Source organism: Rattus rattus, chromosome X (assembly GCF_011064425.1).
Source record: "Rattus rattus isolate New Zealand chromosome X, Rrattus_CSIRO_v1, whole genome shotgun sequence".
Lineage (NCBI taxonomy): Eukaryota > Metazoa > Chordata > Mammalia > Rodentia > Muridae > Rattus > Rattus rattus.
Genome location: NC_046172.1, coordinates 8,658,561 through 8,675,593, shown reverse-complemented (window position 1 = coordinate 8,675,593; position 17,033 = coordinate 8,658,561). Strand labels below are relative to the sequence as shown.

At 38.6% G+C, this 17,033-nt stretch overlaps 1 protein-coding gene across 1 annotated transcript in view; it reads right to left on the bottom strand.

Moving 5' to 3' along the window:
• The window catches only part of Med14 (mediator complex subunit 14), an 83,043-nt gene that overhangs the window by 39,397 nt on the left and 26,613 nt on the right, over positions 1 to 17,033 (bottom strand). The window contains 3 exon segments of the mRNA XM_032890208.1: positions 2,060 to 2,219; positions 5,579 to 5,657; positions 9,848 to 9,973. Of these exon segments, the coding sequence (XP_032746099.1) occupies positions 2,060 to 2,219; positions 5,579 to 5,657; positions 9,848 to 9,973 (365 nt within the window).

Below are 17,033 nucleotides of genomic sequence, written 5' to 3'. Positions count from 1 at the left end.
TCACTATGGCATCTTACAAATGTCAACATGTAGTCAGAAACCAGAGCATGAGCACACTTAGTGTCATGATAAATCTATATCCTTACAGAGATAGAAGTTATAACAGTATTCACTTACCAAAATGTATACTGTACAAAAATAAAAATGTTTGATGTACGCCTGGTGGGTCAGGCCTCTAATCCCAGGTATTTAGGACAGGGCACGAGCACTACAAGTTTAAGGTCTGGGGAATGCTAAAAGGACTCAAGAGGTTAAGAGCACTGGTTGCTCTTCCAGATGACCTCAGTCAAATTCACAGCACCCACAGGCAGCTCACAACTATACATTAACTCCAATTCCAGGGAATCAGATCTTCTCTTTGGGCTTTGATACACACATGGAGCACAAACATACATGAAAGAAACCATCAACACTAAAACAAACACATAAGTTCAATGCCTGCCTTGCTAGAGAGCTCTGTCCCAAGCTAACTCAGCAAGTTAATGAAACCTTGTCTTAAAACATAAAAAACAAGGGCCAGTAATAAATTGCTCACCCAGCATGTGTTATATCATGGAATCAATCTCTTGTATCACCCAAATAATAAATGTCAGAAACTGAAAAACCCAGATTGTCACAGTATCTAATTATAACACAGAGGTGAGTGACAAAATATAAAGGACAATGAAACTCTGAGGCAATCAATTAGATACCAATACTTTCTTTTCCTTTTTTTGTATTGTTTTGTTTCTTTTTTCCTAGACAGAGTTTCTGAGTATAGCCCTGGATATCCTGAAATTTGCTATGTAGATCAGGTTGGCCTCCACTTCAGAGATCCCAGAGACCTGCTTGCCTCTGCCCTACATGTGCTGGGATTAAAGGCTATGCCAGCACCCGCTGGCTCCTATACTGTTAATGGCTATGGTTGTAGTTCCTTTTCTGTTTATGAATGTAGAGATAAATCTAAGGGAAGGAGAAGAACCTACACTCAGGTTTGAACTAAACCACTGAAACAAATTTTTTTTTTATTACCAGGACACTGACACTAAATCAAGCCGGAAACGTAACAGTATGCACTTCCTTCAGTTTTACTCTTGGTGTGACTTAGCACAGAGTTCTGCGCATACTCACAGGTTGATCCTTCACATGTAGCTCAGGCACCTCACTGAGAACTGAAATCACGGCTCTTCACCGCACTCAAATCTACTTCTACACGTGGTGTTTTATGAATTTTGATAAAATTCATGTCACCAATAGACTCAGGATCCTATTAACTCAATAGATCACCCGGTACCTGGTATTACTTTAAGATAGTATGATGAAAAGGTACAACTGAAAATCTTAAAAATTCATTCCTATTCCTTTCAACCAAAAACCTTGAATTAAAACTTATGAGCACCATAGAGTTCATCGAAAAATATTTGTTGTCAATAGAAACTTCTTTAAGTGTGAAAATATATTTATACTAAATTCTTAAAATTGATTCTAACCAATTCAAAGATCTCAAAACAAAACAAAAACCAAACTGAAAAATAAAGATATTAAAAGTCAAATCTCAAAATCTAGGAAGAATGGAAATATGAAAAGGAAAAATGTCATTGTGCACTAAAAGAATGCCATCTGCAAAATAGAGTATGCCTTCAATAAAGGAGAAAATAAAGGTACTTTGCTCATCCTATATTTTTGCAAATTCTTGTTCAACTAAAACCAAGCAAGTTTGTCTTGATACCAAACATCTCTAAATCTTCATAATAGTTATAGTTAGTTTCACTCAATTTTTTTGTTTCCAGCTAAAGATAAGATTAATTCCAATCAGAAACTAAGCCTTCCTCCTTGCTTAATATAAACAAATCCTCACCAACAAGCAAGTTCTCACTGTGGCAGAGGCACTAGGGTAAGAGATGGCGGCTACCTTACATTCCCCAGCGAGACTTACTTGACCTCTTTTATTCCTTCAATCATACACCCCGGGTTGAAAATTCCTCTATGAAAGTTAGGCACCAAGTAAAATTCATAGGCAGGTGAAATTAGACAAGAGAGCTTTCTGTATACACCTACCACTCATGCTTCGCATACTTACAATGTAGTACTGTGGAAGGCGAGTAAGTTTAATAAACAGCTTATTCTTAGACAGGCTTCCAATGGGATGTGTTGCATAGTTGGCAAGCTGCAACGTTTCAGTGGTTATGGTAGGCAGATGTTTTATAGATTGTTTGCAACGCTGTTGTCCCAGCCAAAACCTTAAAAGACAATGCACATCATAAAATCATAACTTCTCTGGTTAACTATATGCCACTGATTTACAAATAAATTAGAGAGCACTAAAGAATAACTGGAAAAGCCAGACAGTGGTGGCTCCCAGCACCCAGGAGGCAGAGGCAGAGGAATCTCTATGAGTTCTAGCCAGCCTAGTCTACAGAATTAAGTTCCACAGTAACTTTGACCACACGAGGAAAACTAAAATGAAAAACTAAAAAGCAAAACAAATAAACAAAAGACTATGTAAACTGGGAAAAGCACACCAACTATCCAGTGCTGAAAGGTCAGCACTAAAAAACATACATACATGGAACAGTATATGGACTCAACTGGCCATATTTAGGAATATGAATGTATATACATATACATCTGTACATACAATAACAGGAGAAAAAGGAGGCCAGAATTTGAAGAGCAGGGATGAGTAAATGGGAGGGTTTGGAGGGACTTACAGTATAGTCTCAAAAATAAAATAAAAAATAATCTAAAGTGTTCATACAACTGAACAAGCAAGCACAAAACATTTTATTTCTGTCATCACTATAGATGGCAGCCCCACTTTTTATAAAAAGTATGTGTAAAGCATTAACTGCCCTCTTCCCTCCTTTTTAGGTCAGACACAGGATTTTACTTTGATGAGTTTGCTGTAGTACTCATCCCCGTGCTTATATGTGACCATCCTTGTGGCTAGGATGAAATGTAGGTAACTAAAGAGAAAGAGATAAGCACCCATTCAGACTCACTGATGCCCAATGAGCTAAGGGACTTTCACGTCAATGTAGCAGTGCCAAAGTGGCCAAATACTGAGAGATACTTGCTCCATTTATCAAACTGTGTAGGTCAGTTTGGAAAGCCGTACTCTAGCGCACACAACATGTGCTACAAATGGTATGCTTGCCATGTGCATGGAAACTGTGCCAGAATATATTACATCTTAAAAGTAGTGGGCCAGCTTCCCCAAAAGTGAAATAGGAAGGGGGGTCCTTGGGGTTTGTTCGGTTTTTATGAGACATGCTCTAACCATGCAGCCTATTGGGCCTGCAACTCACTATATAGATCAGGCTGGCCTCAAACTCACAAACCCAGCCATCTCTCCCTCGAATCCTAGAAAGCTTTTGTTTTTTAATCATTAAAACCTATCGTTAATCGTAACTTTAAAGAATCAACTAGAAAAACTAAAGGTAAACTTTAAAAATGTATCCTTTGCTTCATTTGTGGCAAGTGTTGCAAATAAATGTTCATACCAACCAAAATATCTTTTTGAGACTATTATGTGTACTAATGTCATTAAAAGAAAACACATAAACAATTAACATACACACAATCCTAAGTTAAATCAGACCACCTACATAAGGTATAAGATAAGATCAAGTTCACTGTTATATTGAAAATCCTAAATCTGAGACCGGCCAAGTCTACAAGGCAAGTTCCAAGACAGCCAGGGCTAAGCAGAGAAACCCTGTCTTGCAAAACCAAATAAATATCAATATATACAGTAGCACTTGAAAGTCTATGTGGAAATACGCCTTTTCTCTTTTCTTTTTGTCCCTGGGACAAAGTCTTACTCTGTAGTCCATCTGCATCCCTATCTCACCCACTCGAGGGCTAGGACAAGAGCCTTGTACCCACATGCCCACCTTAGTATCTCACCCTTGACTCTTTAATTCTGGACAAAAATAAATGTCTATGTGTACTTTACACTAACTTCCCATAAACATTCTGAATGAAAACTGTGCGGCTTCCATAATTATTTTCCTAGGGTATGTTTGTCTGATTTTCTTTATTGGAGTACATATAACTTCATGTCTATTGACTAACGAAGTTGGGGTTTATATTTTATCTATGAGTATTTGGGGGGTTTGTTTAGTTTGGCATGGTATTTTGGGGATTAGGACCCCCAACTATATACCTCTGGCTGACCTAACAGTCACTATGGAGACCAGGCTGAACTCAGTCATCTTCCTACCTCTGTCTGCTAAGGAGTGGAATTAGAGGCATGTGCCACCATGCCCAGCTGTTTCTTTAAATAGAATCTGTTTTTGTTCCATAATACAAAAATACCCTGTAAACCAGATGCTCAATAGCATTAGCCATTAGGGCGAAGTATTCCAAGATTGCCCTGAGATACCTCCTTATACTAAAGACAACATTGAGCATTCATGCAAAAACTGAAACTCTCATATGTTGACTGAATGGCAAAGTGACAGGTACCTTGGAAAGAAGTTTGGGGATTTCTTTCAAAAGTCTAGCATAATTTTTACTCTCTATGTCAACAATTCCATGGACAAGTTTTGGCCACAGAAAATGAAAATTTAAGTTCACACGACAGCCAAGAAGCGGTAACACCTCCACTTACTGTAAACCCATTTATTATAGAAAAAAGAAAATGTGGTCTATCCATTCAGTAAAATATGATTAAAGCATAAGGAAAAAATACTGATATATGCTACAATATAACTCTTAAAAATACAAGCGGAAGAAGCCCATCAGATCATACAGCTTATGCTTCTGTTTGTATGAAAAATTATTAAAAAAAACAAATTTAGAGAAATAGATTTGTGATTACCTCAGGCTAGCAATGATGATTAACTGTACATGGGCAATAGAAAGGTACTAAAAAAAATGTTGTACAACTAGACTGTTGAGACAGCTGTCAAACGTGGTAAAATTACTACAAATTAATAAATCCTATAAAATATTTTAAAGATTCTGAGTTGGGCATGGTGGCACATGTATATAATTCCAGTACATGAGGAAGGAGGATCAAGAGATCAAAACTTGTCTCAGTTACATAGAAATTCTGAGGTACGCTTCTGTTGTGAGACCCTGTCTCACAAACAGAAATAAACGAGTAAGAGTTTGCTAAGAGTTGCCTTAGTGCTACCTCAGTGGAGCCAGAATGGTAATGAAAGCCCAGACAATTGTCTCTGGTCCTATTCCAAGGGTAATTTTGAAACAGACTAAATGACAATGTTAGAGGAAAAAAGAACAGTATCTGCTGAGAGACCAATACCACAAAGGTTCTGAACTAGAACAAATAGGATTCTATTAGAGGACATGGTACAAATATTCACTAAGAGTTTGTGAAGTGCCTGTTCTGGAGAAAATATGCTGAGGAATGAAAGTTTAGTGTCATGTCCTTTTGACCAACATTGGATCTAGAGGGGAATCTGATATGAGGACAGCCATCTTGGATGTGTTCCAAGGCACCAAAGGTCCTCAGGTTTCATGTCACAAACTTTAAGGACAGTGACTGCTTAAGACTAATGATGGAGAAGAAAATAAATACTGTCAAGCTAAGTTTCCCTTTCCAGTCTTGAGCTAAATTAAGTAAGCTTACTTAAGTTGCTGAATCCAAGGGATGATCCGCTTCATGTCATCATTCAAAGACTTTTCCATGTCCTCCAGAGTGGCCTGATCTACAGAATAAAGAATTCATTCACTCACTGCTTAAATACAAACAAAATCTTTATCTATGTAGCCAAACTTTAAACTTTTTTTAGGCAGAAAAGCATGTTGTGAGTGATAGAATAAAATAAATCCAACAGGAACCATCAATCAACTTGCTTTTCCTCCTTTCTATTTCACTGGCAAGAACAAGTATCAAATGCATAAATAGTTCTTTGCCTGTGTTTGATAAATTAAATAGCATTTCCAACTTATAAAGTACTTAAAATTCAGAAAATTACTAGACTTAGAATCTTAACTAAAGTAAAAAAAAAATCACCGCCTATTAAAAAGTTGCTTTTAACAGCACACAAATATTCTCAAGCATAAACAAGATACGTTGTCCAAAAATGACTGGCTTATTAAATGCCAGTCCAAATTTTTAATGGTGGTAGAAAATATTAGTAAGAAATACACTAAGGAAAAAAAGAAAGGCACAAAATGTTTTTAACTAACTAGATCAAAATCTAGAAAAAGAAAAGAAGGGAAAAAAGGGAGGGCACAAAATGTTTTTAACTAACTAGAATTAAAAAAAAAAAAGTCATTGCAGTTCTATCTCCCAAAACTCACATTAGGTCCTCATCTCCACTGCAATGCGGTTCAAAGGCAGACTTTGTGAGGTTCAGAAGGGTTCTAAAGAAAAGAGCACCTCTACAGCAGTGGTTCTCAACCTATGAGTGGTGATCCCTGTAGGGGGGGTGTGAACAACCCCTTCACAGGGATCGCATATCAGATACCCTACATATCACATATCTACATTACAATTCATCACAGTAACAAAATCACAGTTTATGAAGTAGCAATGAAAATAACTTAAAGTGGGGATAATCACAACCTGAGGAAATGCATTAAAGGGTCACAGCATGAAGGTTGAGAACCACTACTCTACAGGAATGGAAAGGAGAGTGTGCACCCCTTGTAAGGACATGGGCAGAAAGCCTAGGAGTCAGGAGTGAAGCCCACACTAAAATGAACCCCATTCGTCATGTAACTTTAAAAACTCTAATGTTCTCTAATAGTAGCTGTTGATTAGTATTTCTTTATTCTCTTCTGTGTAGTATCTGTTTCATGATCACAAGGCATTGGAATATGCTTTTAGCCAGAAAATTCTAGCCAATAAAGGTAGGTATTGCTTCCCAATGCCCCAGCATAGTAATGCCTGTGGTCCTTCCATATTATAGGATGATTTTACGCGTCATGAGTGGGAAGTACAAGATTGCATGAAGCCTCCAATTCAGAAGACATTTCTACTTTCATTACTAGCATTTTCATTAAAAGGAAACACTAAATGCCTGCTCTTTTGAGTAAAAAAAGAAGCCCATTAACATTAGCTTATTATTCTGCAGCCCCCATAACAGTGAGGAATACATTTCTACTGCATCTTGTTAGACCATCTTGACTTCCATGCAGAAAATCCTACTGTCGATCCTTTTCAACTTTTATTTGCTTATCTGAGTGTATAGTATGAATTAGAGAAAATAGATAAAGAAAAGGCTTTGGGAAACAAAAGACATACAGGGATACAGGGGTGGAAGAGCCGTAGCTGGAGCAGGGACCATAAGCCCAACCTCCCAGCTGGGGATGTGTGCCATATACTGAACCCTCAGAGCCAGCTGACCTATCACTCTACTCCCTCAGACTCTTTGGAAGTATCTTAGTGGAGGTTCCTTGTAGTCCACTTCTCTCCTGACTTGTGGAATAGAAACCTAAAAGTTATGTATATTAAACATGTGGTACACATGTAAGCATATCCATCCACATTGGCTAGGCTAGTTTCCAGATTAATTATGATTGCCTGCTCTACTAAACAGAATACAGTATTCAGTAGGTGGTCAAGTACAAGAGAAAGGATCACTATGGTAATCCTTTTTCAGTGGGTCCCGAGTAGGAGCATCGGGAGTGGCAGGCATGAACCCAAAGTTGTGTTTGAATAACCCAGGTTATTTATGAACTTACACTCTGGCAGCTCATCAACAGCTAGGAATTTGTACCCAATATGTTGAGTAATATACAGAACTTGAGGATTTTCAGTAGCTTTGATGGTGGAACTGGCTAGCTGTATTTGTCACTGCCCTGAGGAATGTCCAGACTGATCACAGCAAGAAGTCTAAGCTAGAAGTCTACTTACCTAGCTCTCCAGTTATTGCCCATACCGACTTGGAGCACTGTATGCCTTCATAATGAAAAACCAGGGCCTCTATACCATCCATTACAAAAACCTTGAGATTGAGTACTATACTAACCAACCTTAACCACCTTACTGGCCATCCATGCCTCCAATCACTGCCTTCCTTTGGGAGACATTTCATGGTGTCTTTCCTCTGTCCCCAAATGCCCATCATCTTGCTAATTCAGCCAACGAGATGGTCAGCCATGGCATGATAAATGCACAGTATTAACAGCATTAACAGTTATAACAGTATTAACGTTATATCACAGTGACATGGTTCCCAAAAATGTTAAAGCAGTCATTGCTGCCTCAAAACTGTACTACCCAGTTTGGCTTGGTTATTCACTAGCTTCAAGATTAGCATACTTAGCAGCCCCTACTAAGGTAGCTTGTGGACCTAGCCAATATGCAATGAGCTATGGATGTCCGAACAAAATCACAGTCACTGCTGAGGCCCAGGCTTACTTGGATCAATCATGTCTGACCTGACAGATGCCAAATTTACCCTTGTCAACTGGTATATCAGGGAAGAGATGGAGAAAGGAAAGTTTTCTGAAGCCTGTGAAGACATGGCTACCCTAGAGAGCAAATAACGATGAGGAAAGGGTGAGTAGTAACCAGATGATGGAGTTTCCGTGTTTCCTTGGGATTGTCTGCTGTTATATAGAACTATCTGTTGTATACTTGAGCAACAAATAAGTGCTATTTCCTCTTTAAATGATGTGGGCAGTTTAAAAACAAACCACTGTCACATGCCATTTACCTATCATAAATGTAATTCAAAGTACTATTTTCCATGAGCTGCTAATATGTGTTTCAAAATTCTACCTTTCTAGCCAAGTAGGTATATGCCTTTAATCCCAGCCCAGAGCATAGATAGGGATAGCTCTTTGAATTCAAGGCCTGCCTGGACTACATAGCAAGTTCCAGGCCAGCCAAAGCTACATACCCTGTCTCAAAAACAATTTTAATAATAAAATTTAACTTACCTCTATAGCTGCATAATAGAATAAAAAAATTCCTTAATCAGTTTCTGTTGTTTAATACTAACTTCAAATAGAGTATGTAAACCATATTCAGGAATATTCTTTGAGCAGTCATAGAAAACATTTTTGTTCCTAGTAAATATGTATCATTTGAGAATAGCCACACAATAAAGAACCAAGTTAGAAATCAAACTTTTTTTTTGAGACAGGGTTTCTGTGTGTAGCCTTGGATGTCCTGAAACTAGCTCTGTAGACCAGGCTGGCCTCGAAAGAAATCCAATTTTAGGGCTGGGAATATAGTTCAGTTCATATACTTGACTAGAAATAAACTTTCATTTCCACTGAGTTGAGTCCAGAGAAAATCCCTGTAGGGCTCCATATTTCAAGTCATTATAAAGACTTGTCATAAATATGGTCTCTAGTCACAAAGGATACTAGCAATTCCTAGTAGTCATTTCTATGTCAATTTATTAGTGATGAAAAAACTGAACTCCTAAACAGATAATCTAAAAACAAGACATTACTGTTATTTTTACATAATAAAAGTTTAACTTCTGATACCAAAAAAAAAAAAAAATTTCAAATCAGACTTTAAAAAAAACGAGGTCAGAGGAAAGAGACGTCAGACAGTTCATCACTCCTTTCATACTTACTCAATGCTGCACTCGCCACCTCTTTCTACACATTATTTTTATTTTGCTTTTCTTACAAAATTTTCTTTGGGCCAGAGATGGATTAGGGGTTAAGAGCAGTTGCTGCTATTGCAGAGAATACAGGTTCAATTCCCAGGACCAGCCATCTGTAATTCCAGTTCCAGTCCAGGAGATCTGGTGTCCTCTTCTGACCTTAGTGCTAATGGCACTAAACACTCACTCATGTGGTGTGCATGCATATATGCAAGCAGTACGCATGCACGCGCGCGCGCGCGCACACACACACACACACACACACACACACACACACACACACAAATACTTACATTGAGTGACGACATTTAGTAACTTACCAAGTCCATAAAGCATCAATTGGAACATTCCAGAATGCAAATCTACAAAAATGTGTAGGCACTCCGAATTACCACAGGGCTCCAAGATGGGTACAATAAGAGCTGGAAGTGCAGTCTCTATGGAAGCTGAACAGTTAAGAATTAAAAATTATTTTTCTATATGAATATGTGCTCAAATCATTTTTCAATAGTAGAAACACGAGGAAGTCTGAATGTAAAAGACAGAATTTTATAAAGTTTGGAACTGGATCACAATGTCAATTACTAGCAGCTGAAAGGAAGAATGGCATTTTCTAGTTGATACACAAAACACACACACATATATAGAAAGGATAAAAAAGACAGGAAAAAAACCTGAAATTCCATTAAAAAAGGAGTTACTTTTATCTAGTAAAAGTCCAACCCCAGGAGTTAACTGAGTTCCTTCCATTTCAGTAGGTCAGGTTTAAAATGTTTATAAATTATCTCCACCCACCCCCTTTTTTGGTTTGGTTTTAGTTTGAGACAAGGTTTTACTCTGTAGCCTGGCAAGCCTTGAACTCACACAGATCCACCTGTCTCCATTTCCCAAGTCTCTGCTCCCAAACATGAAAGGAGTGAGTCCCCACTGCCCACCTGAGATTTTCTTAATTAGCTGAAAAATATCAGGAAAAACATATTTTACAACACAAATTTATATCCTAAAAAGATTTTCAATCCAATTTTTATTTTAAAAACAACAGGTGTTTTTTTTTTCCTGACATCAAGAGCTCATGGTTTTTAAGAAGCACTTAAGAACTCTTTTGTACTATTACATGGGACTTTTTCTTTTCATTTGTAAGTCCTAGCTGAGGTAAGAACGAAGCAAACTGCTACAGTCAAACCTCTAAAGCTGATAATCAATCTAAGAGTGTGGTGGTACTTGCACCAGGCCCCACCAACTCGTCCTTCAAATAGGCAAACTCAAAGCACTAAAAACCACGCCAGGGCTCAGAGTGGTGAGGCCTACAAAAGGAAAGTCCTCTGGCCTCAAACAAATAAAAAATGTCATCTGTGCCCACACAACTTTGAACACGGCCCAGTGTCATCTTGCAGACCGGGCAGGGCCAGGCCTGCTTGTGGCATGGTGGGAAAAGCACATTATTGCATTCACATTTGTTTTAAGACAGGCTCTAACTGTGTAGCCACTCACTGTGGAAGCCTGGCTAGCCTCCATCTCAGCAATACTCCTGCTTCAGCTTCCCAAGTGAAGGTATTAGAAGCATGAACCACTGTAGAGGAATTTTAATTTTAATTCAGAACATGGCTGCTCTGGCAAGAGATCACACCCAAAAACCTTCTTGTCTGTGTAATCTGGCTGAAGTATAGCCATATCTTAATCTGAGAAGACAGAGTCAAACATCTCTGAGTTCAAGACCAGCATGGTATAGAGTAAGCTTCAGGTAAAGAAAAAGCTTAGGTCAGGGGTTGGGGATTTGGCTCAGTGGTAGAGCGCTTGCCTAGGGAAGGCGCAAGGTCCTGGGTTCCAGTCCCCAGCCCCGAAAAAAAAAAAAAAAAAAAAAAAAAAAAAAGCTTAGGTCCAGGCATGTACACATCTTTAATCCCAGTACTCAGGAGACAGGCATGCAGATCTTAGTTCTTTCTAGTCAGTCCTGTTCAGTTTGTGGAATTCAGAGGTGGAAAGCTTTACAGACACAGGTTTGCAAGCAGAACAACAGTTAAAGATAGAATGAGCCAAACAATGAAAAGGAGCCAGAAGATTAGAAAAGATTGCTAGAGTTAGTTTTAGGCTAAGCAGAGCAATTCAGTAAGAAGCAGAAAGAAGCTAAGTTTGAGTCAGTCAGCTTGGAGAGGAGTTTTGAATCACAACAGCTGAATTGAACCAGCTAGCCAGAGTTCAGAAAGAGCTAGAGAGGATGACCTTATTCAGCAATGAGTCTCAGTGGCTGAAAAACATTCTAGGCCTGGATTAGATTGTATGGAGGCTAGAAGCTTCCAGGACTAGGCCTTAAGTTAGCAGATTGAGACAGTGAATAAAAGATACTTTTACAAGTCACCATTTGTGAATCACAGAATTGGTCCATTACCTCTTATAAATTTACAATATTTAAAATGCCATCGGTACTATCTATGCAAACAAAATGTAATGTAAATTTTTAAGGTAAAAAACTGAAGGAGACTAAAAATTTTTGATACAGTATTTTATAATTCAACACCAGTGCAACAAATGAGATTAAACTAATAGTGTCTTGAAAACAGTACATTATGCAATTTTGAAGCAGGGTTGCTGACTCTGCGTTTATGTGGCTTTGGAGCCTTAAACATGCTAAGCCCATACTCAATTACTGAGTCCCATCACCTGATAGGGGTTACTAATTTTTAAAACATTTCTATACAGTTATAATTTGTAATGGGGTACAAAACAATGCATTCTTTAAATCAAAATCATTTTTAAACAATAAGGTACAACTGTCAATTGGGATAACAATTATAATTATCAAAACTAAATGATCTCTTGGGGTTGGGGGATTTAGCTCAGTGGTAGAGCGCTTGCCTAGCAAACGCAAGGCCCTGGGTTCGTCCCAGTTCTGAAAATAAAGAAAAAAAACCTGAATGATCTCATATAAACATGCATCACAAGATTTATATCCAAAAGAAAATAATGTCTATACATATATTTGAATATATCCTATAGCCACCAACATCTACTTTTGGCAGGTTTGTTTGGTTAGTTGGTTTTGTTTTTTGAGAAAATGAAGAGAAATATGAAATTAAGCATGATGAAAAAGTTATTTGTTATTGCTTCCACCTGACAATGCCAAACCAGGCCTAGTGGGTGGAGACTCCCAGACTCAGACACCACTGAGAACTGGCCATATCACATCTCTCCACCTTGCACTATTTAGTCTTCTCTACACCTGGCTGCCCTTGAGGTAACTTTACTCTGGGGAAACTACGTGCTTCTATCTGTACTACTTCAAATCCCGGCAGCTATGCCGTCCATCCCCTAGGCCTTTCTTGAAATATTCTAATCTCTAAATCACTCACTTCAGGCCATTCCAGTTAGAAATTTGGAGAAATTCAACAGCTTGAAAGCAACAGCACTAACAGATTCAAAGAATGGGCTCCAGATCTATTGGCCAGGCACATAACACCTTTAATCCCAGTGCCGACTTGGAGGCAGAGCCAAGATGATCTCTGAGTTCCATGGTAGCCATGGCTAAATAGTGAGACTGTCTCAAACCAAACCAAGAACGACTTATACCCTAACAAAGTAGACTAGCAGACCCTTCTCCCTTGTAGAAAAGCACTGATACTTGAGGGACCAATCGCAAAAGGAAGCTCCTTCCTCATCTCCAAATCATAGTCCCTATAACACTATTTCAAACACCTAGGACATTAGGAACAACTGCTTAAAGCAACTGAGGTAGCACATGTTCCTACTGGAACTAGAGATCTAGAAAGAACATATGCTAACAATGGCTTCCAATTACAGTTGGAGAGTAGAGCTAAAAGCACATTTATGTTTGAGAGTATGCACCTGAATTCAAGGCCTTCTGGCTCAGGTAGAGACACGACTACAATATACATGTAAGAGAAATTCTGAGAACTTAAATCAGTGCACCAAACTACCACTACCAGTTACACTTTACCCCTAACTAGGTGTGGTGGTATACACTTTTAAACTGGAAGCAGAGGTGGACAGAGCTCTGTTTGAGGGTATCCTCAAATTACTACATAAATTACTACACAGTGATTTCCAAGCCAACCAGGTATACTTAAGGAGACCCTGATTTCAAATATAAGAGCTCACATTTGGTTTCACATAAGCTAACCAGTGTACTTGAAGATAATCTTGAATTCCTAACCCACTACCCTCTACTTCTAAGTCTCTACCTATTAGTGCTAACATTACAGGCCAATGTAACGTATGGTATGTGGTAATGAGGTTGAACTCAGTTTTTATGGATGCTAGGCAACCACTTTACCAACTGAGCTGCATAGTTTGCCCTAGAGACCACTTTGAAAATAACATCCTCTGGGCAATCATTCTGACAGTTTTTACTAAGCTTTGTTTACTGATAATATAAACCAGAGTAAACAAAAGCCTATCAAAACACCACAAATCTTCATTTTCTGCAGCTCTGACAACAGAATTTTAGAATCTTCCCATTTTGTAAAATTAGAAATAAGAAATAGATTGCAAAATGCTTGGCCAGGTGTAGTGAGTGACACAGGCCTTTAATCTCAGCACTCACGAGGCCAAGGCAAGCAGATCTCTGTCCAGGCCAGCCTGGTCTACAAAGTGAAAACCAGGACAGCCAGAGCTACGTTGCAAACCCCTGATTCCGTGGAGGGAAAAAATATTGTAGAATGCTTAGAGTTCTCCTTGAGAAGAACTATTACTGGTACAACTTGCCTATCTTCTTCAACACCTGATTCTATACACAAAAATTAACTCATAATGATTCAGAGCTAAATATTAACGTTTAAAGACAGTAGGTGTATGTTTTCAGGATCTCAGGATTTTAACACATGGATTCTTTTTTTTATATTTTAAAGATTTATTTCTTTATTTATTATAAAGGAATACACTATAGCTGTCTTCAGACACACCAGAAGAGGGCACCAGATCCCATTACAGATGGTTGTGAGCCACCATGTGGTTGCTGGGATTTGAACTCAGGACCTCTGGAAGAGCAGTCAGTGCTCTTAACCATTTCTCCAGCCCGGATTCTTAAGTTCAACACAAGAAGTATAAACATAAAAGTTTACACTGAGTGCCATTTAAAGTAAAATAAAGCTGAGCATAGTGGTATACACCTATAATCTCAGAACTGGGATGGTAAAGGCAGAAGAAGGGCTGCCTCAAGTCCAAGGCCTGCCTGATGGATGCAAAGTAACAGGTCAACCGGGGCACATTGGGAGAGCCTATCTCAAAAAGAAGTCAGGCATGGTGCTATACACCTTTAGTCCTAGCAGTTGAAAACTTTGGAAAACGGAAGTAGAAGAAGCAAGAGTTTGAGCCATTTTCAACTACATAGCAAGTTTGAGGCCAAAATAAACCACATGACACCCTAATGGAGGGAGGCCAGGAAGAAATCAGTAGCAGAAATACCATTAATAAAGTTACCAAGCGTGGAAAAAATTCTTGCAAATCATAATGTATGAAAAGGGACTTATATACAAAATATAAAAAGAAACTCTTACAATTCATTAATAAGAAAAAAATAAATGAAATTATAAAATAGACAAAGGATCTGAACAGACAGTTTTTGCCAAAGATAAATGAAAAGATGCCCAATATAGAACAGACAAGTTAAGAATATGGAGACAGCAGAACCCTTACACACTGCTGGTGAGGATGTGTAGTGCTCAGTATGAAAAAAGGTTAAACAGAGTGGCCAGATCGCTCAGCCATTATATTCAAAGGCATATATACAAGTGTACATCCACATGAAAATGTGCACAAATGTTCACAGCTATATTGACAATAGTCGAAAATTAAAAATAACCACAGAGAATGGTATATATAACAATAAAATTATTAAAAACATGCTATAACATGGACAGACCTCAAAAAAATACACAAAAGAACACTCATTACATGATTCATGTATATGAAATGTTTATACAGATAAATATATATATAGCAGATGAGTAGCTGTCAGGAGCTAGAGAGAGGTAAATAGAGAATGACCACTAGTGGGTATAACTGTTTCTTTGGGGGATGACTGAAATATTCTAAAATTGAACTGTTAAATTTACTAAAAGTCCCATTAAGTGTACATGAATATTTCAACAATATTGCTAAGAAAAACCTGGGGGATTATTGCCCTTTCTAGTTCCTATGAGTTTCAATTATACTTTCTAATCCACTTTTATTTTGACAGATGAAAGGGGTTAGCTTCTTATAATTACTATTAGTGAACACTGACAATTAACACACACTTGGAGAAAGAAAACCAACCAATACATGCACCGCAGTTCTTGACTGCCCATCTTTCTTCCCTAAGGCCTGCATTTGCATTTTTTGCTAAGCTTCCCTTTTCCTAGTTCTGGGAAATATTAGGACTCCCTGGTGAGGAGGGTCTGGGAGGGACAAGACCCAAAAACTGAAGCCTCATCCAAAAGGTAGGCCAGGAAGCCCTGATAATGACTGGGGATTTGGTAAGAGAATGACTCCATCTGTGTTGATGAGTCAGAAATGGAGACGAGATCCGTTTAATCACTCATGTCTAGAAGGGCTGTGACCGGGTGCCACTCTGAGAAAAGGCCTACTATATAAAGCATAAACTATTCTGGAACAATCACAAGTCAAGGGACCTGGGGAAGCAACATGCTAGAGCCCCTGGACGAAAGCCAGATGTGGCCATGCTGAGTTCAGGCAACAGGAAGCTTGGGCGTTGAAGGGTCTGGTGGGCCATGATAAGAATAGACCCCATTCATCTTACAGCCCCTGAGCCCAATATCAGCAGGCAGCCCAACCTCTGGAGCCACCTGTCAGCTGCATGGTTCTCTGCTGCTGGGACTGAACTCTGAAGCTCAGGTCCAGTGGAGTTCTCTCAATTTTTGCAGCCTCCTCCCTCCCAAAGGGTGTTTAATGCTGTACTCAAAGCACTGAGATACATAGTCTTCCAGGACAGATGTCAGTGCTTTGCTTTGACTCCCCAATGCAATCAACTGGGGAGTCTCTGGAGTATGGGACAACCTGCATAGCCCACAGGCTGGAAATCTAAGAGGTTTCTGGTATGCAAAGAAGGGAAGCTCCTAAAATGAAGACAGCTCTGTTGGACATCTGACACTTAACTGGTCCAGGTTCAGCGCCCTCCTAATAGGAAAAAAAAGAAACTCCAACTTCAATTATGCATTCTTCCTATGGGAAGACTTCATACACAGAAAAAAATACTGACACTTATTTAGTTTTTTTTCCCTCTTGACTACCAACCGGTAGTCATTTTATTATAATTTCAGTATTATTTTTTACTTTATATACAGGGAGGAGGGGCTTGAACGGGGTTTTGCTATGTTAGGTCAGATGACCTTGAGCTTACTATGTAGTCCAGGCTGGTCTTGAACTCCAGATCTGCCAGCCTCATCCTCTTAAGTGCTGGCATTCTAAATGTGAACTATCATACTGAGACTTTTTAATAAAACAAACCAGAAAAAACAGGTAAATATTTGGTGAATTTTAGTTGCTCTCATT